General features: G+C 36.7%; 1 protein-coding gene across 1 annotated transcript in view; it reads left to right on the plus strand.

Annotated features, from left to right (window-relative positions):
- LOC136346634 (guanylate cyclase 32E-like) overlaps nt 1–24,910 on the plus strand; it is a 93,142-nt gene that overhangs the window by 61,135 nt on the left and 7,097 nt on the right. Inside the window, exons 2-8 of the mRNA XM_066295955.1 lie at nt 8,680–8,980; nt 12,283–12,497; nt 22,908–23,090; nt 23,163–23,280; nt 23,442–23,591; nt 23,697–23,787; nt 23,842–23,926. Coding sequence (XP_066152052.1) covers nt 8,689–8,980; nt 12,283–12,497; nt 22,908–23,090; nt 23,163–23,280; nt 23,442–23,591; nt 23,697–23,787; nt 23,842–23,926 — 1,134 coding nt within the window. The 5' untranslated portion in view covers nt 8,680–8,688. The remainder of the gene's footprint in view (nt 1–8,679; nt 8,981–12,282; nt 12,498–22,907; nt 23,091–23,162; nt 23,281–23,441; nt 23,592–23,696; nt 23,788–23,841; nt 23,927–24,910) is intronic.

The raw sequence follows: 24,910 nt of genomic DNA on the forward strand, positions 1-24,910 counted from the left end.
GTGCATGAGGCAGGTTTACCTTTCCGCGAAATTGCACGTAGATTGGATCGAAACGCATCAACAGTGCTAAGAGCTTGCAGAAATTGGTCTTACGAAGGGTCAGTACATCGTCATCATGGTAGTGGCCGTCCAAGAATGACGAACCGGCGACTTCGTCGTTCAGCGACAGGCCCCCCCCTTTTGAAACAATTCCGGCTCTTGGTGCTACCTGGGTAGCCACCCTAAATCGAAGGGTCTCCCTTAGTGCGATGTATCGCAGAATTCGAAGTTTTGGACTAAATTCATATCGTCCTATGCGTCGGCTTCCATTATCACGAAACCACTGGGTGGTCCGACTGGAGTGGTGTCGTCTGAGAGTGCAATGGGTGGATGAGTGGAGAAGAATCGTGTTGAGTGATGAGAGCCGATTTTGTTTATGGCGATCTGATGAACGGTTACGTGTTGGAACGCGCAGAGGAGAGCGATTAAATTTGGACTTTTTGGAAAGGCGTCATTCTAGTTTAACACCAGGTGTCATGGTTTGGGGTGCCATCCGGTACGGTAGTCGGCCTCCTCTTGTTTTCATTTATGATAGATTAAATGCTACATTAATAGTGTCTTAGAACCGGTTCTTGTACCATACATGCACGACCATCCTGGAAGCACATCTCTACAGGATAATGCGCGACCACATGTAGCCAACGATACTTTGAGGTATTTGGAAGGTGAAAATGTGGATACTTTGCCTTGGCCAGCTCGGTCTCCAGATTTGTCCCCAATAGAGCATGTATGGGATATAACGGGTCGGAGACTTCAACGTTTAGTTCGCCCTCCAGAGACCATAGATGAACTCCGCGGGCAGGTGCAGATTGCCTGGGATACAATACCACAGGAAGATATTGACAATTTAATTTTAAGCATGCCACGTGGCTTACAGGAATGTATTAATTTAAGAGGAGACACCACCCATTATTAAATTATTATTAAATTTTTTCACTTATTTACGATGATTTTCTTTTGATATTTTGATCGTTTTTATCTATTACCCGACCCGACGTATTGCCAGAATTTCAAAGGTGTACGATGTGTTCTTCTTGGTGTTGCGGTTTTTTTGAAAGTCAAGTAGCATTAAATGCTTTCCCTTTAAGCTGTTGATATTTTTTCAGTTAAATTGCAAATTTTACTATTCAAGCCGAATATTTAGGGCAATATTCACCCTGAAGCTCATTAATGAAGATGGTGTATTTGATGTGTTGCGATTTTGTGAAGGCGCATGTCCTCGAAATTTAGGCCCATTTTGTTTTGAACTTTCGCCGAATTTCAATTCGGAGCTCAGCAAATTTTGCTATTAACGCAGAATACATAGAAGATCGTCATTTTGAAATTGTCGCCATTTCAGTGTTGAAATTGAAATTTCTATCGTGTACTTTATTTTATTGCCGCAACGTTTCGTCCCTTAATTTCAAAGCTTTACTTGCGTTCAAACTAACCTGATAAGCATGTGAAAATATCGATTCTAGTAAAGATATTAGAGCGTGAAGAAATTTAAGTTGTACTGCCACGAACATACATTTACTGGGAGGTAAACAAAATGAAAATTTATGTATTTGTACGGCACCTGTATGGGGAACATCCCATTCGTTTTTAAAATTATTTGATCTCCAACGTGTTTTTTCGATGGGGAAATTTTATAAACGATTAAGAAATATCTAACGATTTTGACACGATTTTCGCCCAACCGCTCGTCCAAAGCGATCCATACTATTCCAATCTCTTGAGAGCACCTCACAGGGTGGAAAATCTGGTAAACAATTTAGGTGGACGTTGATGCTCTATACAATCCTATTATTGGGTTTCCCAGTATTTTCCTTATTCCGGAAAAAAGACACTAACGATGGAGAACCAATAAAATTGGGAAATTGTAGGATTGTATGGGTATGCATTTCATTGTTATTGCCAGATCGAGAACAAAGACATTGAGTTTTACGAGGGTTATGATTGGATTGTTGTGTATGTTATAGAATTAGGAAACTAAGTTTAGGATGTATACGGTAGTTATTACTATGTATTTTCAAACGGTACACATATCCTCATGAATTTCATTGCCACTCATCGCCATGGATCTATCGGCCCTTTAGGTCACTTGTTTGTGGATAACGTTTTCCTTAAAAATTATTACGGCTAATCTACAGGGTGAGTCGGGAGGATCGTGCCAAACTTCAGGAGCGTGTTATACATGAAAAATAAATGAAAAAAAACTCAAATGTTGTTATCCGATTTTCGTTTGTTTACAAGTTATATCGTAAATAAAATTAAAACATAAAATTTAAAAAATTTATAAATTTCATAAGAAATTGCATAAATTAATACGTTGGATTGGTCGTGGTGGCCCTATTAGTTGGCCTCCAAGGTCTCCAGACCTGACACCACTAGACTATTGTTTGTGGGGTTGGTTTAAAACTGAAGTGTACAGAGTTAAAGTGGACACTCAAGATGCACTAATTCAACGCATTAGAAATGCTGCAGCTGCCATTAAAGAAAGACATGAAACAATCAGGAGCGCAACGAATGCTTTTCATAGACGAAGCCGAAAATGTTTAGAAGTTAATGGCGATATTTTTGAACATTTACTATGATGTCCAAACGTTAATTTATGGAATTTCTTATGAAATTTATAAATTTTTTAAATTTTATGTTTTAATTTTATGTACGCTATAACTTGTAAACAAACGAAAATCGGATGACAACATTTATTTCTCATGTACAACACGCTCCTGAAGTTTGGCACGATCCTCCCGACTCACCCTGTATACTAAATTCTGAGATCTTCAACCAGCTTTCTAATTAAAGAACTTTAGTTAATGATGAACTGTTAAGGTTTGCTGAGATAGAAGCCAAGTGCCAATCTAGATTTATTGACGTGACTTCTGTTTCTCATTAACTGACTCTTCAGATTTCGCCTCGAATTTACTCCAATCCTGGGTCTCAGCTTCTATGACCCTACTTAAAGACTTCGAGTGTTATCCAATAAATTTTTTCGTCGAGTTTAAAAGCAGCCAGTTCCACCTCGATATTAGGAAATTTACTGTCCAAATTAAGTGGGCCTTTAAAGAGACGACGAAATCAAATAAATCCAAGCTTAGAATGGCACACGAGTAGCGTTTGATTGGGACTGCTATTTAGAGAAGAAAAATCATAGATTTTCCTGCATACGAAACGACCGTATTTTTCACTAAAGGCCTCAGTTATTAGTTTTGCGGTCCAGAGAGCCTTCAAGACAATTCGTCCCCCTAATACTTACGACTACAATACCTTTCATGGGGAGAGTTTTGTTCACTTGCCGAACGCGTGCTGAAGCCCGGAAAAAATCGGACTATTCCTTTTATCTCCAGATGAATTTTGATGCTGACGAACTTCAACAGAAACATCCATTAAGTGATACCTAAGAACTTTGGTATGGCTGACACGAAATTAGAGATGAATGAAGTCACGAGAAGATGAATGCGAGTAATTAGTTTCCATGAAAATCGATATCTCAACAGAAACTTTTATCACCTGGTGTCCTATTTAAAGGCTTCTGACAATGAACTCCTCATTAATCTTCGTTCAATTTGAAACATGGCAAATATATTTAGCCTTGCATCGCTTATTCACTGCATAGTAAAAGTATTTTACAATATGAGATGGGAAATGTTCCATTATTGGCGAGAGATTATCATTTTTATCGAGATGCGTGGCGTCGAGACAGGACTGAGAGCAGTGTGGTTCCCAGGCAGGGATGGAACTTCCAATCGAGAACGATTTGCTATTTTATTTTCAACTGCGAATTTTTAAATAATACTTAAACATACGGTAGTGGTCATAATTATAGAAACTTAAAATTTTTTTAAATAAAATGTATCTATTCGGCTAAACCCAATATACGTTTTTATATTATTTACACTCACCCGCAAAAGTCATGGACGTGTTGCACGTAGTAAATACATTTTTGTAAATTTAATTAATTATCTACGGTAGATTAGAAGATAAAAATTCGTGAACATTACATAATTGTTCACAACATATTTATTGATCACAATAGCGAAATAAATATTGCTAAAAATAAATTTAAAAGCATTTAGAGAGTCTTTTACCATACATTAAAAATGCAGGTGTACGAATAGAACCGTTGTACACTGTATATCCTGACGCTCACTTCATACCGGTATACCTGGTGCATATCCCAATTTACAGGATTCATTTCAGGCACTTCAAGAAGCCTGGAATAAAATTGATAACAATTTATATCAACAATTTAGTAAATTAAATGTCACGAAGACGTGCAGAAGTCATTCAGCAGCGAGGGCATTATGCAAAATATTAATTATTGAACAATTCTTTAGTAATTTGTTGAAGTTTTATTGCTCTTTATGTAGACTTTTTCTTAAGTTGTCTAGGGATTTATTTCTGAGTTGTTACAATTAGGGGCTTACTTACTAGCTTAACTAAGAGGATACTTGCGTTCCTTCACGACACTCCCGACACCTCACCGAATCGTCACCTCGAGAAAAAAGAGAGCGTCCCAGTTTCTCCAATACATAATTCATACTCACATTCCAATACTTAAATGCTACTTACTGGGGCAATAAACCAGCGGCGTACCCTAACCAGAGACCGATTCCCGATCCGCCATGTCGCCAGCCATATCTGAACATCATAAACCATCCTTTGTCAGAACCGTTGTCGACTGTCCTTCGACCCTCTTTCCTGGTTCTGGCAAAGAGATGCTCGACTTTCTTTTACTTCATGCAGGTCTCAACCAAGGATAATTACTGGCAAAAATTCCAGTAATGCTGCGAACCACATGAACTCAGTGACCATACACATGGGCGTATCATCAGGGTACTTCACTCTTTATTCCCCTAACCTAGCCTAGATTATAGCTACTTTACAATGTACATCCTCCTGTTTGCATCTCGATTTGGTCAGACGGCAACAATTATACTTATTAATTAATATTTACAAAATATTGCAGAGATCTGACAAACGGATCCTACATTTATGATTATTTTGGAAAAGTTGCTATATTTTTGTCCAGGTCGAAATGAATATATTTTTTTATTTTTGTATGCAAATTATTATTTTTTTATTGTTACATACTTCTATTGTCAACAGTCATTGTAGAATCATATCTTCAAAGCCCATTTTGAATTTAGGCCGTTAAGTCTATATTATTTGAAATTTTAAAAAGTTGCTGTAATTTTGACCACTACTGTATGCTCGAACGTTATTTATGAAATGTATTCCACTCTGGGTGAAAAACATCCTATAAAATACCTTCGCAAGAATTATGTATACATTATTCAACGGCATGTGAAATGGTTCAAAATTGCCATCAGGGTTTGTAATTATTGGATGTGGGATATAGAAATAATCACTCCAAAGTAGTTTTAATTCTGCTTTTATTAATTGGAGTGAGGAGGCACGCCCGTGTTGTCGCTGACAAAGTTCTACGAGAACCGACTATACAAAAGATTACCAAGATTTCCACCACACTGCAATTAGGGACCAATACTACAGGCGCCCTTTGATTTCCTTATGACCTCGGCCACGTGGTTTTCATAAAAGAGGAGATCTACTTTCAATCACTAAAATATCCTATTTTACACTTCTTTCCGTGCAATGCAGAAATAGTCATAAATCTAATAAACTTGTCTCTCCCAGTTAGTCAATTAGGAGAGAACGTAAAAACTGTTGAATTTCGAACATGATTGATTTTTACCAGAAACCCAATGTTTAGGCCAGGGGCTTTTGGTCACTGCCTAACAGAATCTACTTCCTCACAAGGCACCCGAAGAGGTATCTCATTTTTTGCTGGTGTGAGTTGTTGCGATTCGAAGGACCAGCCGCTGATGCGTCAATTGATGTAAAAGGGGTTCAAGGGTTCGGGGAAGACAAACTCCGTAGCACGAATTAAGGAATTTACTTCGCACTACAGATATCACTCTAATTTACACTACAATTCTACAACTTTATACACACTTCAATTTTACAGAGTCGGTACTGGGTTGCTCGAGATCTGAGAAAGTTCACGTATAAAGTTTGAGGGGTGACTTACAAAAGAGTTAATGAGCAGAGATTTGAGCTAATGTTGTGAAAGAGGTTGAGATAGAGTTCCGCGTTCAGGGATCGGGAAGTGTCCGAGAAATGGAAGAGAGAGAGTTTGCGAGCACTGTTTTAGACATAATGTGATGAGAGAGATTTGGCATTGAGTTCCGCGTTCAGGGATCGAGAAGTGTCCGAGAAACAGGAAGAAGAGCCTTCGCGAGTACTGTCTTGGAGATAATGTTATGAAGGAGTGTTAGATTTTTTGCGTCCCAGGGATGGTGGGGCTGGAGGGAGATCACCACGATAAGCTCTTGACCAATCCCAACCGACACCGACACCTGGTTTGTGGAAAGTTTTTTCCCAAAAATCTCCACGGTCAAAGACCAGATGTGGCTCTCTGGTTCCTTTGACAGATTTATTTGGTGCCCCCCATAAATCGGGGCAGCGATAAATCAATGAACCAGTGCCATCACCGTGGCCGGGTTTAAGCACGTAGGGGTGCGATGCAGCAGATGTGTATTGGGATTGTTCCAACGTACTTAGGGCCTAATTGGCGCCCAGCGATGCCGCTGATTTATGTTGGGTCTTTTCCCAACACCCAACAATAATAATTTCAGATTTTGTCTCTTTTCATGTCGAAACATGCTGAAATATATTTCTTCTTTCTACTGTTCTGACGATTGCCCAATCGAATTTATCTCATTTTTAATGCATAATTAAACGCACTGTGCGGCAGGAAAGTCACACACGAAAATCCGAACGAGAAATCGAGGACACGCACGTGCCGCCAAAAGCTTAAAAAGTTAATAATATCCTCATTATATATGTGGTTGATAATAAAGTTAGTGACCCTCCCTGAATGATAAAATATATGAAGTGCCAGTCATTATTAGCTTATTTAGTATTGTTATTTGAATTGATGAGGGCAACCCTGAATGTGGGTTTATATTATATTTGGGGAGTTCCATATCGTTTAGTCTGGGGCAGACCAAAACTCCATCTAAAAAGTAAAAAGGGACCTAAGTACAAGTTAGAACCAGGTACCGAACTGGAACCTTCTACGTTTGAACGCGATAGAGATAATCAAAGTTGCTTGCTATTTACAAATTTAAATTGAACATTTTAAGACAACAATGCTTAAGATCCAGAATAATTCGAGTCAACTGATATATTTGCTTAGCTGAGAAATTATACCAATTTATATTTCTTAAACCTCGAGGGATTTTTTTATTTACGAATTTTCTCACACCTTTTCTTTTCAGAACCTTTTTATCATGCGAAAAATCGACACTTGCGGCTCTATATTATTCGATAAAGGAAAAGAGTCTTTTAACACACCCTCCAATAACCCTAATTTGTATTAGGCTTATTGCCTCGATCCGGATTTGTGAATTGATGCTCTCGGGGGTGTATTATGCTAAACTAAAAACATAGGAAGATTCTGATCCAATTTAATCAAAAAATAAGTTTCTCTAGAGAAAAACCTGAAGGAAATTGAAAAAAATCTTCGTCAGCTTTAAATATATAGAAATTTTAATTCCCGGAAGTGCCTAATTTATTTCGTATATACGGGGTGTTTCAAAATTATGGCGACAAATCGATGGAGGCAACAGATTATCGATAAATAAATATAGTTAACTTAATGAAAGATTGTCTTAAGATCCGTCATATCTGAGATACAGGGAGTTAACATTCTACTTTTTTTTCTCTTTTTTTTAGTTTATTTTAAAACTACTGGGACTATTGAAATGAAAATTGGTGTATCTTTGTTTCGTGCCCCCCTCGTTCCCCTGATTTGATCCTCCTGGATTATTTTTTTTTGGGTCATGTGAAGGGTTTAGTGCACCCGAAACCAGTGATAAACGTTAAAGAATTAAGTGAAAGAATTTTCAATTCTTTTGATGCGATTCGGAATACCCCAAGAATTTTCCAAAGGGTACAACAAAACTTGTTACGACGGTGCAATTTACGCATTGACCAACGCGGTCATCACTTTGAACATTTATTGCAATATTAGTGTTTATTTCATTGCAATTAGGTAGTATTAAAAGCAATGATAGAAAAACCTCAGACTTTTTTTTAAAGAAGCGTTTAAAGTCGATATGACAATAATTGTCATTTTTCTGGACAAGCGTTCCCTTTAGAGTATTTTACTAAGAGTAACTTTTTCATGCAGAATTGACAGATCTTTAATGTTCTTGAACTCTTTTACCGATAAATCTAAATTTAAAAAAGTTTTGGATGAAATTGTGTAATGGTACACGTATAACTAGCGCCCTCTATTATGCACAAAATTTCAATTATGCCCATCAAATTTATTGGATTACGAAACAAAGATACACCGATTTTCATTTCAATACTCCCAGTAGTTTTAAAATAAACTAAAAGAAAAGAAAAAAAAGCAGAATTTTAACACCCTGTATCTCAGAAAAGGCGGGTCTTAAGACAATTATTAAGTAAACTATATTTATTTTTCGATAATCCGTTACCTCTATCGATTCGACACCATAATTCTGAAACACCCTGTATATGAAATTTGCATCTGCACGATTGTGGTCAATTCTATCCATTTATTATTAGTACGCGATTTCTATTATTTTTTTTTTATTTCAGCTCATCACCATGATAATGATGATCTCCTTTATCAACATGCTCCTTCCATTGCTTCTCCTAGTCAGCCATATAAGAACGAATTCTCTAAATCAAGAGAAGTCAAATATCACCTGTGGAACCCTTACAGCAGAATCTACCACCCCCTCTAATTTATATTTCAGCAAACCGTCGGACGTCCCGTACGGGGAGCATATGAACAGCAGCAACATAGTGATCATCGGTTTTCTAGGAGCTTACGGTCAAGCACAAGTACTGCTAGGTGCTTTACCGCTAGCTGTGGAGGCAGTAAATAAAGATGAAAGTAAGGTTTTGATATTCTACGTAGAATTTATTTATTCGGCCTCAACTAGAGGGTGGTTTTAATTGTTATAAATACAGCACGTTTTAAATCGATAAACGAGTCCTAATTAGTCCTAATGTGAGTCTGGTAAGGTTCCCTAAAAACAACATTATAGTATGAGGTACTGTAATGCGGCAAAGCAAGGATCCATACGTTGGTTAATCTCTCTTACATTTTACAAGACGTCTCTAAAAAGTCTGTTGAACATTCTTCCACAAATTTCTAAGGAAAAAAACGTGATAATTTAACTTAATTTACGTTAATCCAAAAAATACAGAGCGGTAAAGTGAAAATTAAAAGAATGAAGCAAATTTATTATTCCGTTTGCATTGGTATTCTCTAAACAAAATGAGTTGTCGGGGGGTTATTAGAGGCGAGAAATCAGAATCCATTTACATTTTTGATAAACATTTTAAAGGGCGCCGCCGGCGGTAAGTGAACTCTTTTTAAACGGGCATAACTTCTTTGAACATCCGGTATAAAATTATTTATGACCGAATCGGTGTTTTCCTACATGTTGTATTGAAAAAAAAGTGTTTTGATACAAGTCCCTGCGAGCATTTCACCTTGAAATACGTCAACTTTAAAGTTCGCTGCATGTCGTGAAAAAACAACTTTAAATTATATTCGAACAGTGCAGAATAAAATAATAAAAAATCGATGTAGTCAAATAAAAACATGAAAATTTAACAAAATAACAAGAATTGGAGATTAATTGAATATTTAATTTTTTTTTCGTTTCAACGGTAAGAATAAATATAAAATTAAAATCAATTTTTCAAGAAATGCAGCGAACTTTAAACTTCACATATCTCGAGAAAGAATGTCTGCGGGGACTTGCACCAGCATATCTTTTTTTCATAGGACATGTAGAGAAACACAAATGTGGACATAAATAAATTTTATAGTGGGTGATAAAAAAGTTATGGCCCCTTAAAGAGAGTTCACCTAGTACTTACAGCACCCTCAACAGTGCACATCAAAAATGTAAACGGGTTCTGATTTCTCCTCCTTAAACACCCCTGCGAAACGGCATTTTGTTCGGATAATGTCATTAGAAAGGAAGTTCATATTTTTTTCTATTTTTAGTTTTTACTTCGACGTCCTGTATTGTGAAACTCGTTCATTTTTGGATTAAGGTAATTCGTGTTGTTTTCGCTTCAGAAATCTGTGATGGAATTTTGTACGAACCTTTCAGGTCATACTTGAGAAATAGATTGTTTCGAGTGAGAGTGGGAGAGGAACTGTCAAATCTCCTAACCATTGGAGCCCGAGTTCCTCGAGGATCAGCTATTGGACCGAGTCTGTACAACTCGCATACCGCTGACACCCCAAATAACCAAGAGGCTCTAACTTCGACTTTCGCCGATGATACCGCTCTGATGGCTGAGGACAGTGATTGCTTGCAGGCTGCAGCCATCATGCAAGAGGCGCTAAGTGACCTTGAGGACTGGCTTCATAAACGGAAGATAGTGATAAACCACCAGAACTCTGTAAATGCTACCTACACTACTACTGAAGGAAAACACTTGCCCACCAGTCACATTAAACGGAGTCCCAATGAATCAGCAGGAAACGGCGAATTTCCCGGGAACGCATCTTGATCGTCGTATGACCTGGAGAAAACATATCCTAACGAAAAGAGAGGAGTTGAATCTAAAACTTTTAAAAATATACTGGCTATTGGGCTATAAATCGCAGCTGAGTCTGGAAAACAGAGACTTGCTATGCAAAGTTATTATCAAGCCAGCCTGGACTTTTGGAATTCAACTATGGGGCAGTGCCAGCAATTCTAACATCGGAATACCACAGCGATTTCAATTCAAAACACTAAGAAGAATCATCTCCAAGAGCCCATGGTTCGTAAGCAACAAGACCATACATAAGGACCTCAACATCCCTTGGGTGCGCGACGAAATACTCAGGTTTTCACCTAAACTAAAGGACCGAATGGAGAATCTTACCAACATGTTAGGGACCGACCTGCTCAAGAGCCACCTAAAAGGCGACTCAACCGCCTCAAGCCAATTGACCTGACATTAAGATTTGCTTGACAGTGGCGGGGGTCTAGGCAGGGTGTACATGGTGGGCTAGTACACCAGACAGTGGCGGCAGGGCAGAATTGACGCAGTCTACTAGCGTAGTGGATGAACTCATAATGTTGAGCTCTATTCATACCTACTGTGAATGCCAATGCTGTTTTAGCCAGCGAATTTAGTTGTTGTAATATAGTATTGCGGATTGTAAATAGTTGTTAAGAAAATAATAAAAAAACCTTTTAGAGACACCTTGTATATTTCATTAATTTTTGAATTTTTCAAAAAATTGCCAACTCACATGTGAGATTCCCTCGTTTGTCTTCTTCTGCCAATCGGTAACTTTCCTTAATTCCTGGATTGGTTCTGAAGCAGAAAAGGTCCAATTCATTTAGATCAACAAACATAAGAAATTATAAGTCCTTTCGGGCTTCCTTGAACGACAGTTTAAGCTTATTTTATCTGACTATCCTGTGTAGGTTTAGGATTCAAAAAGCGTGAATAAAATGAAGAACAATAAATCAGAAAGAATCAATATGCGTTGAGACGTGCTGAAGGCTACAAAAGGGAGGAGAGTTAAAATTGATAATAATTTTAATGGAGTAGGTGTAATGTTGTACACAGGAAGTGCTGAAAGGCTTAAGCCATTGTTGCCAATTGAGCTTTTTTATCCTGAACGCCAAGAGGCATTATTTTCATAATAACTTAAGCTTGTAGAATTTAAAACTTATTTTTCTTGTTACTTTATGCCCCGATTTTCATGTCTGACGCAGTTCCCCAAAATAATTGAGGTGCTGTGTGGGGTAATTTTTTTAGTTTTGTTTAGGCAAATAGTTGTTTATGTTTCTAAATAATAATTAAACTTGCAATCTCTCCTGGATTATTTAGCATACAATTGGGTTTAAATTAAGAGAAATAATCCATTACAAAAGTCGCGCTTACAGTTGCCCACCTTAACTCGAATTAAACTCGACAAATGCCGGTACGAGACCTGGAAAAAGGGCGAATTTCAATATGCAAGAGAACTATTTAATCCGAAAGCAGGAACATAATGACGCCTTCATCTTTAACTCTTGAAAAAGAAAAATCAGTTACGTCGTAGGCGGTAGGGAAACTAAGAAAAACTTCGAGAGGTTCTTTATCTTTAGAAACTGTTGTCAACCATCGAAGTAATCGTATATTTAAAATTTTGGAATCGAATTAAGTGATTTTCGTGTCGTTTTTTAGGTTTGCTGCCTGGCAAAAAGTTAACCTACGTCGCAGCGAACATAGGCATACCATCCACATCAGGATTCCCCAGAAGCATCTCTTCATCCACTCAAGCCATACGTTTCATGACTGAAATGAGAGATAGTGGAGCTGTAGCTTTTATAGGTCCAGATAATACGTGTTTTCCAGAAGCTTTAGTGGCAACTGCCTGGAATCTCCCCATGATTTCCTACGTAAGTAAATGTGCGTTGAGTGGCGGCTTTATTTACCTTCCCCCCGAACAGAGCGTTATATGTGAAATACCACATGTTAAAGTCATATTTGAACGCCGAATTCAGGAGTTTTCGTTGTGAATATGTTGTATTTAAAAAAAAAAAAAACGGTGAAAAATTATATTTTCCGACATATATTCCCTTCTAATCCCTCAAACGACTTTCGCCTTCATATTAGTGTTGTAATCTCATAACGCGTATACGCTGTTTTCGTATTCTAGATGAAGACAAGCACTCTACTTTATATGTTCTGAATATAAAACTGTATGAATATTTACTATAAGTCCTGTTTCCAGGACTTATAGTAAAATTTAAAATAATGTATTTTGTGCCCTTCAAAGAGAATTGCCTTAAACGTGTTACGTGAATTCTTAAAGCGGAAATCTACTTGATTTTCTTATTGGACGAATTCGAAAGGAACGGAAAAAATTGCTCAGTTCTGTACAAAAAGGAGAATGTCTTTTGAAGGATGACAATTTTATGAATTATTACCCCAGCAATTTATGTAGATATTTTGTGAGTTTGGAATTTAGTATATTCAAAGCAGATATTGCTTTCTCTTTCAAGGTGAACGTACTGTTTGAAGCGTATAAGGAAAATATTAATATTACTCTATTTGTTGGAAATCTGAATGGACAAAATATATTTACGGACGCAGAAACGTAATTACGGAATATGACATTGTTTTTAATAAAACAAATCATTTTTCCAATTATACCGTGCGGTTCTAAATTGGACTCTCCCACCTCTTCACGGTCGGTAAACATTTTGGCGAATTTTTATATTAAAAAAAATTTTAAAGCAGCATTAAATAGGAAAAATAATACTATCTTTTAACGTTTGTTTATTTATTTATTTTTTAATAAATTTATTTTTATTTAGTTTTTTAATATTGCTTACGTAATTGGTAACGCAAAATTACCGATTTTTCTAAATTGGAGCATTGATCAAGTGACATTGTTAGGGACCTTAAATTACTGGTTTTTTGTTATAGTTTATTTGTTCTTTTATCCCTTAAGTTACGCCCCTGCACTTCGATACTTATTCTGAGAACACCATCTCGGTGCCAGACCGCGGCGCCCATCAGGCCACAACCACTACTAGTCGAAAGAACCTTTCTCGGTCGGGACTATTGCCGCGATCTGCAGTTCGCTGGGCCTGCGCAGTACTCCCAGAAAAGCGACTAGATAGTCACCAGCTGGGCGCGATTTATGGCATCCGGCTCGGCCACGGCCCGTAAGGGCTCTTGGTGGTGGTGCGCCCCTGGTTGGAATTCCTCGGGTTTAGCACTTGTGGGGTAATCGAAGGAATTTTGTCCACTTTTTTTCTTCTCTTCGTGTTGGAGCGGTGTTGGTGTCGGATACGTGATCCAAATCACAGTTTGTAACCCGCCCGATTAGGCATTCTCCCTCTTCATACTTAGACCGACAAATTCTGTAATTATTTGAAATAAGTCCAATAAAATACCGTCCATTTTCGAAAACCAAATTGTCGTGTTCGTGGTTTCGTTTGTCGAAGGAACCCCTCAACAGACGTTTCGAATTAAAGGTCCTGCGACACTACTTTCAATAGTGTATTGCGATTAAAGATCTATTGGTTAGTTTTTGAGATAAGCAGGTATAAATTTTAAATGTTTAGTACGCGAACAATGGAAAAACTTGTTTATTGATAGGAAATTGGGTTGTTTTTGATTTTATCCCACAATCATTGATAATCATTGAATAAAAAAAAACAACTAAAAAGATAAATAAAAATAACCAAAAACTATTTGTGAACACAAAATCGAAAACAAATCAATTTCCTATCAATAAACAAGTTTTTTCATTATTTACGAACACTTTGCATTGGAACCAAATTTATATTGTTTTTCTCAAAAATTAATCATCAATAGATCTTGACGCACACACACAAAACACAGAAGCTACATATATATTTATAATAGTAGCATATATATACATATATATACATTCGTATATATATTCGAAAGTTAATAATGGAGGAGAATTTAGAGTCACACGGTACAATATCTCTTATTTTTAAGAATAAAGTACATATACATACATAAAACTTTAAGTGTTTTTCACTGAAAAGGATTTTTCGCATTTAAAGGCGATAAAAATCCGGAATCTTCCTTTCGCCACTGCACGCAACATTGTTTAGAAATGTGACAGAAGCGAAATAAAAAGTTTTATTGGAAATACGATTGTTCCTTCCACTAAGCTGAAATATTACTCAATTCCAAGAAAATCTCTCGATGCTTATATTTTATACCTCTGTGAGATTTTAAAAATAGCCCAATAATGGAATATTGTAGCAGGTCTACAGTCTTAGAAAACCCTTAATAGCCCTTTCTATCCGTTTACACTCTACCGATAATCTGTTCCAGAGAGGCTAATAAAGTTTAGCTGATTCTGGTATTGTATGTATTAGTTGATTATAAGTTGAAAATAACTTTGCAGAGAACATATCTACGCTCAAGTTTTCAAAACGGCATTCGTTTACTATTAGGAAAAAATGAGAAAAACTGATTGTGTTGAAAAATATCTGTAAGAGAAGAGCAGTTTAGTGGCTTTTTTTAGTGATTTGTGAAATAATAATTTAAAAAATTTTAATTTACAGTTTTTAGTCTACTTTTCGTCTCGCAGTTCTCATGGCGTTCTCTGATTTCTTGCAAGATTGAACTGAGAATTTTGAGGTAAAGGGTGATTTGATGGCTGTTAGAACTCGAATGTTTCTGTTCAATACTGAGTAGATCCTTATGAACATGATCTGAAGTTAATAAATGAAGAAACAGACTATCGTCACCGTACGTAAGCTCGTGCCCTGTGAGTTTTTATGCATCTCACATATCGTGTACAGGATGTCATGCCTAGAAATACAATTTGCACCATTTTCAAAATACGAAAGTTTTGTTTTTGAAATTTAACAATTCTTCTCTTAGGCCAAAACAGAATAAAAGTCGTTGCTTCGCTTGTACGGGTGTGTTTTTTTTCCGAGAAGAAATCTTCAAAAGACACCCGGCTTGTGCTGGCAGCCGGGTAGTGTGGGATTCACCCGAGGAACACTCTCCGACGTTAACCGACGGTCCCCGAGCGCCTCCCCACTAAAAAACCCCGTTCTCTTTTCTTAACTGTCAAGACCCGGGACCGTCCCGAGGTACATCTCATCAGTGTATGTACGGGTGTACTGGAGAAAGTATGGAATCACAAAGATTTTGAATATACAGGGTGTCGTATAACTAGGTGCCAACTCTTAAACAGTGTAATCTACGTGCAAAGATAATACCAAATTGGTAAATAAACAGATGTTAATATAAATGCTCCTTAACGGAAATCCGGTGCCTTGAATGCGGCCCCAAAGACATTATTTTTGCAAAATAATTCCCAAACTACATGACGTAAATGTGTGAAATTTTCGCATCCTCACAATTTTGACGTGCTTAATCCAAATATCTGATCAAAGTAATTAACTTTGAATCATAGAACGATCACTGAGAGATGCGAATCATATTTCTTTGCTAAAAATATGTAAATTTAGAGGTTTTTACCCAAAAAATGTACTTTTGAATAATTTCACTAACTCTCACCGTTTTTGCGAAAAATGCAATTTAATGTTCCGTATACGTTTCAAATTATTTACACACTGAAGTATGCCATAGTTATCCAACGTAAAATAAATCTAAACAGAACACAAACTAAACCACTTATCCAAGTAAAGGTTTAAACAAATTCCCATTCCCTTCTGTGCAAGAACTGGCTCGTTTCCTAATGTTGAAAGACGCACGAAGAATTTCAAATTAATTCCCCTTTACACCATTGGCAATTTCATTAATTCGCCTTAGAAGTTCTTTTTCAGTATCTATTTCGGTGTTATAAATAATACTTGACATTCCTCCCCATAGGTAATAATCTAGGGAAGTTAAATCGGGCGAGCGAGCTGGCTAGTTTATTGGTCTAACTCTACCTATTCACTTATTATTATAATTTTAATTTAAGCACTCTGGAACGAGTTTATAATTATTTTAAATTTATTATTACAACAAGAAAGATATTGGGTTTTTTAAATAAATCAATGCTAGAATTACGAAAGGATGTTCGGTTGGTTTTTCCGGATTTTTGAGTGGCTGGAAAATAATTTAATTCCTTGCACGATCTTATCGAGAAAAATATTCTAAAGTAAAATACTCGACTTCAAAGGGCACTCAGGACTTCGGTAAGGTTAACAGTTTGTTTAAGGTAAGCCGAAACTAATGGAATTATAATTCTCTTATTATTCTAAATAATTACAGAGCGAAAAGAAACTTGGCAGTGGCAATAGAAAGTACTGAGAATTGTTTAATGTTAATTTAATTTAAGGTTGTTTCGTTTTGGGCAATTTCTTTCTCGTTGTTGACATACTGAGAAAGACCTTATCTGTAGTATCCAGACATTCGAATAACAAAGTTTCACTAATCGTACTCTTTTGTTCACATAGAAGTTTTCGGGATCCCGAGTTTTCCTGCAAAAGTTTAATCATTGTGTGTGTTAGGGAATCCTGCAAATTACTTAGTCGTTCTTTTTTTAACGAAATCGGTTAATAGAAGTAGAGTTTTGGTTATTTTCATGTTATAATAAATCCATTTTCCGCTATTTTATGTAATTTTTAATAAATTTTTATATAATTTGATTTTCGTATTAAAAAAATCAGGTATTGCAGCATTTTTTCACCTCGTTGAGTTTCATGGTCTTCTACTCCGGTAGCGATCTTCTCGGAACGCCGTGGGCCATTTAAATTATTGAGGCATGTTCAGTAAAAATTTATTTTATAAAAAAAAAAAGAAAAAAATACGTAAGTTGATCGGACTCCATTCCTGTCCCTAAAAACTGCAATAAAGATAACACCAGCTCTATATGTTTCCAGAGAGATCTCTTTTGCAGCCATACCATTTTTGCTTTCAACACAACCGTTCAGTTCTTGTATTTCAAGATCGTCATCTCGGTTTGTCCCGGCGATTTTCAGTTCGTCCCTCTAAAATAAAACTTAAATATTAAAATATTTTCTTCTATTTTCAGATTCCCGGCACCAGGTAATAAATGTAATAATATTTTTCCCCAGCTGCCCCAACGGCGAACATTTCCTTCTCAGCTACACGCCATCTAAATTGATTTCGAGTATAGCAGCGCACATAAAAGTAAACCGGTTGTTTAGCTTTAAAATGAATAAAACTTGTGCTAACCCGAACTAACGTGTACTAGAGCTAGCCGTTTGTAGCACAATAACGCAATCTTTATCCAAGATTTTTAATGTTTGACCCACACTCAGCTTAACCCTTGAGGCTCCGAAATGCCTTTCGGGTTGCTGGAATTTTATATTGAATCTAGCGCCACCGACTCTCACTAAGCGAGCATATTTTCTGAGTAATATGAGATAGGTTTGCTTGAGTAATTAATCCCACCTAAAAGCTTCTCTAGTCCTTTTATATTTTTAGCTTTTCCCAGCTTCAGGATTGGAGACGAGTAAATTAATCGTACTTCTCACTGATTGCGTTTTATCCAGGTGAGCAGAAATTTGCGAAAGCTTGCAAGACGTCGTTAAATCTTGTTTTCTCATCCTTAGCATCTTGCACTGTGTTAAACACATCAAATGCTTCCTCTCGTGCTACGTTAAGAGCTATTGCAATTTTGCGGTCATGAGGATTTGTGTTCACACCCGCCGTTAGTTCAAGTTAGTTACCTGTTTTGCCCACAGACGCAAAGTCCTGCGATGCTTTTAAGGAGAAAAATACATGTGAAACGCCAATTTTTTAATTTTTTTTTTAATTACTGCGTCGTCTGATTTGAACTTTTTTTCAGTTATTGTTGCCTATAATAACTACAAAGCACTTTTTTTAAAATAATTATTAACAGCGAAACCGTGGCGGCTTGAAAATGCACTGGAAAGATCTGCGGTCTACTCTGGAGGTCAGTGAAGTGATTTATGACAAAATTACCGAAAAGCTTTCGTTAATTTATGGAGACACGCTTTGTATGGACCCAAAAGGTTATGAAAATTCCGAAAATTACATAAAAGGAAACGTATAAAAAAAGTCATATTTTCTTTGGAAATTACTGTTGATAACGTTTTTCCAGCGTTAAACAAAAAACATTCGAGAGGTCCATGCAACGACCAATGAGTTTAGGAACATTCTCTCGAAATGGAAAGGAAATGGGTCGAGTAATTTTCCAGTTATCGTGTACCGTCTGCGAAATTTTGGATTTCGAGGAAAAACGGTTTAAAGTTTTAGAGAGAGAGAGAGAGAGAGAGAGAGAGGAACGCCAAATGTGATCATTCGAACTTTCACTGGCGTTCTGCGAATAACCTCCTAAATACCTTTCAATTAGATCCTCCCCTGGCAAGTTCTCGCTTATCGACTAAATGTTAATTTGCACATCTTGGGAAAAAGGAAGTGGGTGGTTGTATTCTTCCAGTCTAAGTGTCTCCGCTGCTTGCATGCTCCGGCTGACCCGACGCTACCGCATTTTCAGCAAGAAATAATACGGAACGAAACCCGAAATCAGTGGCACAGTTTCCTTAAAATATTCCAGAGATGTTTTCCTATCATTTTAAGGGAAAAAAAGCTCGTAAAATTTCTTCTATACGCATTTTCCCCCTTACATTGGCCTGCATTACGAGTTAAAGTTGCTTTTAAAACGCAAATTATTTGATTTCACAGCTTCCCGATTTTCCACCCGTTACCCTGATGCGATAAACACGCTTTTGATTAGGGCTTTGTTAAGAATTATTTTACGATTTAAATTAACCAGAGAGTATATTGTTCGGACAATATTTTTTGCTAACAGTTTGCCAAACGAGATGACGGTCATTTCGAAAATGACGCATGCGCGGAAAGAGTAATTAAATAATTAAACGATTTAATTATTGTCAGCATCGTGCCCGCACTGGCACACTTTTAAGTCAACACTGCGCACAATCGTAATATAAACTGCTGAGTATACACAAAATCTCTATCCTCGGCTTTGATTTTTTTTTTTTTAATGTGCCCCCGACATACTTCCCCCAATACTCCTATGAATGGTGGGCTGCATTCCCGTGTCACCATCAAACTTTTACCTCTAGACGTGATAGTTACCGTTAGGGGATATTGTATTTGTTGAAACGAGAACGACGTTTTCAGTTACGACAATACAGGGCGTTTCAGTTTTAACCCGCATAACTTTAACGGCGAAGTGAAAATTCAAAAATAATGTCACTTTGCTATATAGACAAACGTCCAACAAAGCTTCCTTTAACAGGTACAGGGGGTTCAAATTTAATTTAAAAAATGGCAACTATAAAATTTCTTCAAAAAGTGCTAGTGATCCTTCAAGGAATTTTTAGGGGTGTTGACGACCATGAATGACGAATATGTTTCATTGCAAAGAAAATCGTTGTTTTTTCCAGTGGCATGTCTATCTCCATGTTAGGGAATGTTTTTTTCAGAAAAAATTATACTGGCTTTTCTGAGTATAGAAATTATTCTTGAGTTTCTCGTTCAATTCGAGAAAAATAGTTTCTCTTGTGATTTTTTCGTCTGACTCACCATTTCCAAGTAAAATAATTAAAATAGTTGTTAATGCACGTTTAGTTTGCTTACATATTAATGTTAATTCGATACCCACATCAATTGATACATATTTAACAAAACCTTTTGACGTACAAATATTCAAGATTTGTCTTTACTCTTAAAAAATATGGAGGATCGTTTTCCTTTCTTTTAAAACGCCCAGTAGAATGTTGGCACCATTGCGTTTTAATTATTGATATAGGACGTGCATTAAAATAATTTTATTTTTCTCCAAAAACAGTTTCTCCAGAATGGAATGAAGAATTCAAGACTAATTTAAACATCAGAAAAGCCAGTGGCGTATCACTTTTTCCGAAACAATATCTCCTAACATGCATCTAGGCACATCGCTGAAAAAGTTAAAACGTGTTTTTTTCCCCATTAATCATATTCATCGTTTATAATCGCCAATATTTTCAAAATTTGGTTAGAAAGTCTCCATCCTTTTTTCAAAAAAAGTAATATTTTTCATTTTTTCAATTAAATTTGAAACCCATGTATCTGCTAAAGGAAGCTTTATTGGACGTTGGTTTATGTACCAAACATTACGTTTGGATGTTCAAGACGGTATTATAATTATGCGAGTTAAAACTGAAAGGCCCTGTATAGCATGTGTGTCGCCTTTTTACGTCACAAACTCTTTCTGTCTTTTCCTTACTACATTAACCTCACTAGTCCTGTAATTGGCGGGAGGTTCTCGTAGCTTCGTAGCTCATAGACCACATTAACAACACATCTTTCGGATTCCACATACGACAGTTTTTCCCAAGATATACTCTACCAAAGTTTTGTCGCCAGGGGCCGATGGAAACTGTTTTTCCGAGAAGAACGTTTTCACCCAATTTTTGACACCAATAGAGGATTATTATTATGAAAAAAATTGTAACTGATGAAATGAAAATAATTCCAAAAAAAGACAAAATGACAAGGTGATAAATTCCTTTTCGGACACAAGCATGTTTACCTAATTTCAATTGTAAATCGTTAAGCGCCTTAAATAACAATAAAAAAAATATTAATTAAAATTGAATATGACAGATATTTTTTGTTTGTTTTTATTTACATTCCCTTGGGCAATTCAAGAGGAGCAATTAATTAAAAGACATAGTTAAAATTCCATTATAATGAAACATTTCACATAAAACGGCAATTTAAAAGTTTCATAGTACTTTCTTTGAAAAGAGCTTTACATTGCAAAATGTTTTAACATGGGTGAATAGTAATTAAACTTGTAAATTTGTGTTATGCAGGTCATGCATCTACTCTCAAGACGTTGACTTTACTATAAAAGAGTCATAAAGTCTCCTTTTAGGGCCGCAGTTATTTATTAGAAATCCATTACGTAGCTGTGTATTGCCTGTTATCGGGAAACGGAGAATGTAATAATAAAGTTCTCTATTATGTTGTCATTAAAATAAAGTTCGAACTTTTAAGAAAGTTTGGTTGAATTCAGTAGAGGAAGTTTTGTTTTACTCCATTGCATCCTACTGTTCGATTAAAAAAGCGAAATTTATTGTGCTCAATGACCTATGAAGGTCGCTGTCCAAAGACACAAACCGTCTAAAAAGCCTATTTTTCTTAAGGAGCTAGGGTTCACTGGGGTGAAGTCCCGCAAAAAGGGGCGGACTGGAAATTCAAGCCTCACGTCCTCCCATAGAGCGCCATCTACTACAATTTTCACTTTGGTCAAATTGATGCACTAATGTTTTTTTGGATTAATTCAAATTTTAAAATACTTTGTGGACAACAGGTTTATCCCTTCGATCGACTTTCAATCTCAAATGGCAAGTTTGGTGAGGGGATGGAGGCACGCTAAAATAACCAAATGTGGTATGTAGGAAAAAAGTTTATTTGCTTCACTGCGGCATACAAGTTTTTCGCCACCAATCATGGAACAGATTATTAAACCAAACCCTGAAAACAGACCGAACTATCCTCCTACTCCTGTGGAGCAGTAACTAGCAGAACAACATTTTTACTGATTAACCCAGTAGATTTTTTTAATTATCAGTTATTCTGTGTGCTATTGGAATTGTTATTTTTATCATCCTCAATTAAAAGCCGTATTAATAACGTCTTCCTGCTTGCTAAGCTGCCTACTTCTACGACTGTAGAGATAGGAGATGGGGGGGGTTTGTGTGCTTTTTAAATGTACTTGGTGGAATGAATCAATAGACGAGAGGGGCCGAGGACTTAACACAGATTCAAAGTTATTTGTAAACTCATCTGTTAAATGCCGTCGGTTAGATATTTGATTATAAATAGCAAATGGCTTAATCAAAGATTTACGTTTGAAGTTCACCGCCTGTTGCAAAGTTTTTCGAAATAGGGCGGCGAAAACAGCGTGGCTTATTGCGAAAATTCGATGGGATCCTCAAAAATACAATTGAATCGTATAGCAGTGATAATTCAAGCAATTATTTTCCAATTAGTCTTATCAACACAGTTTTCCCCAAGAAAAGGAAAATCCTACTATCTAAGGACTGTTTTAGAGGAGTTCTAAATTAGCCCACTCTAATAAAGGAAGCTTACTGGCTAAGATAACACTACTGCTGAGGGGGTACTGCAAATACCCTATAATGGTGTTTCTCCCATTGTCCGGAGATTCAGTCGAATGGCTCAGCAGTAGAGCGGGGCATATCAGACACGTAGTATAGTCCACGAAGAGATTCGACAATCTGTGAACACAAAACAACTAGATAAGACACTGATGTATTTCTTTGGACTATCATTCCAAAGATGTACTTTTCGGTTGTGTTTTCGACTGTTGAGCTGACAATTCTTTGCAGAGGTGTAGTGACACCAAAGTTTCAGACAAAACCACCTTCGCTACCTTCGCCAGAACCCTACCGCCATCCAGCAAAGTCTCCAAGAGTGTGGTAGCTCTCCTAATAGCCTTCAAGTGGGACAAATTTGTGGTGGTTTGCGGCACGGATCCTTCTTCTGGGAGTCAAGTACAGGAGGCCATTGAGGTTAATCTTTGTTGCAAAAATCATTGGTTTTCGTTCGGGCCATTGGAATGATAAATTTTTATTAACTTTCAGGAATTGTCAGAGATCCATGGGCTTACACTGACTGAAACGAAGAAATATACTGATTATATCCCTCGATATATCGAGCAAATGGATAGGATTGTTGCTGAAACGTACAAAAATACCAGAGGTAGGTGAAATGTTCCCATGATTAGTTCGTTTTACGGTCTGCTTCTATTGTAAAACATAATCCCATTAAGCACACATACCCAATTTTATTAGAAGCGAACTGTTTAACTTCCCATCTAATTTTCCTCGAATAGGCCCCAGTTTTAATCATTTTTATTCCAGTATATGTGTTCCTGGGGGAACATATTGCATTAGTGGATTTCATAAAATGCCTCCAAGCGAGAAAACTACTCGACACGGGCGACTATGTTATTATCTCCGTAGATGACGAAATTTACGATCCAAACAGGAGGGCTAAAATTACCAGACGAGGTAAAAATAGGCCTATAGAATTGCTTTTCGTCCACTTGAGTTCGAAGTTAATTATTGTGTTAGGCCGATAAGAGATCCTAATTAAATAATGATACTTTTTTAAAGATTACTTGGATCCTTGGCTGGATGGGAAAGATATCAACTTTAGGTCTGTGCTGAAGCTTACACAGTCGTTTCCCAAAGAAAATAATAACCTGTAAGAGCCTCTTTTAAGTACTGTGAGTGAGCACATATTCCTTTTTTTATTTAGAGATTTTCGTGAGAAACTCAAGGAGTTTTCTACAAAGCCTCCATTTTGCGTTCCCTACCACGAGAAGATATTCAATAGCATATCGGTGAGTGAGCGTCCTGTTAAGAGTACTATTTGAGTGTGTTAAATTAAGTAGTTTGATATTTTAATGAAATGTTTCACTTCAAATTGAAATCGCTTGAAAAGTGAGTGGTAAATTTATGAGTGGTGAAAATACCGAATGGTATTGGCCAAAATGGTAGAAACGAAAGAAACATGGCGAAAACTCTCTTCAATATGCAAGAATCAAGGTTAGTGCTTAACTACAATATTTCTCTCAAATCGAACAGCATACTTGTTTATATCATATGAACACATAGGGCCCTTAAAATTCCATTAGTCAAAAATGTAGAAGCATCGTACGCAAAACCTTATTCTGCCTTTAAATTTGAATCATTCACTTCAGTTTTGCATTAACATCTGAGCATTTATTATTTGAAAAAAGTTTGCTTGGAAGACCTTATTCGGCAGATCTCAAAAATAAAATTGAGAGCCTTCACACTAGTGGGATAAAACAAATTAGCATTACTCGAAATTTACTAATTAATCGGTGTATTTTTTCAAAAATAATAAAACGTTTTCTGGATTCGTGATGCCGATTGAAAGTCCAGGGAGACCGAGGTTAAGAACTAGAAGGATGGGCGGGCAAATCATTAACACCTCTAACTAATTTTTGACTTACTTCCAAATCCAAAACACGATCGTGTCTGACTGTGACTTAGAAGTCAGTGTCAGAACAATTAGAAGGAGATTAGTTCAAAATAATATTTTCAGTCGTCTTCCCACGCGCAAACCCTTTTTGTCAAAGAAAAATGTCGAAGCGCGTCCTGAATTTGCTGGTACTTACTTGGACTGGATCTCTGATCAATGAAAACGGCTGATTTTCAGTGATAAATCTAAAATTTACTTATTTGGTAGTGATGGAATAACGCATGTGCGACGACTTGTTAATGAAAAATGTAATCAAAAATATTTTTTGCCGACACTGAAACACGGCGGCGGATTAGCGCTAGTGTGGCGGTGCTTCTCT

This window comes from Euwallacea fornicatus, chromosome 23, assembly GCF_040115645.1.
Source record: "Euwallacea fornicatus isolate EFF26 chromosome 23, ASM4011564v1, whole genome shotgun sequence".
Taxonomy (NCBI): Eukaryota; Metazoa; Arthropoda; class Insecta; order Coleoptera; family Curculionidae; genus Euwallacea; species Euwallacea fornicatus.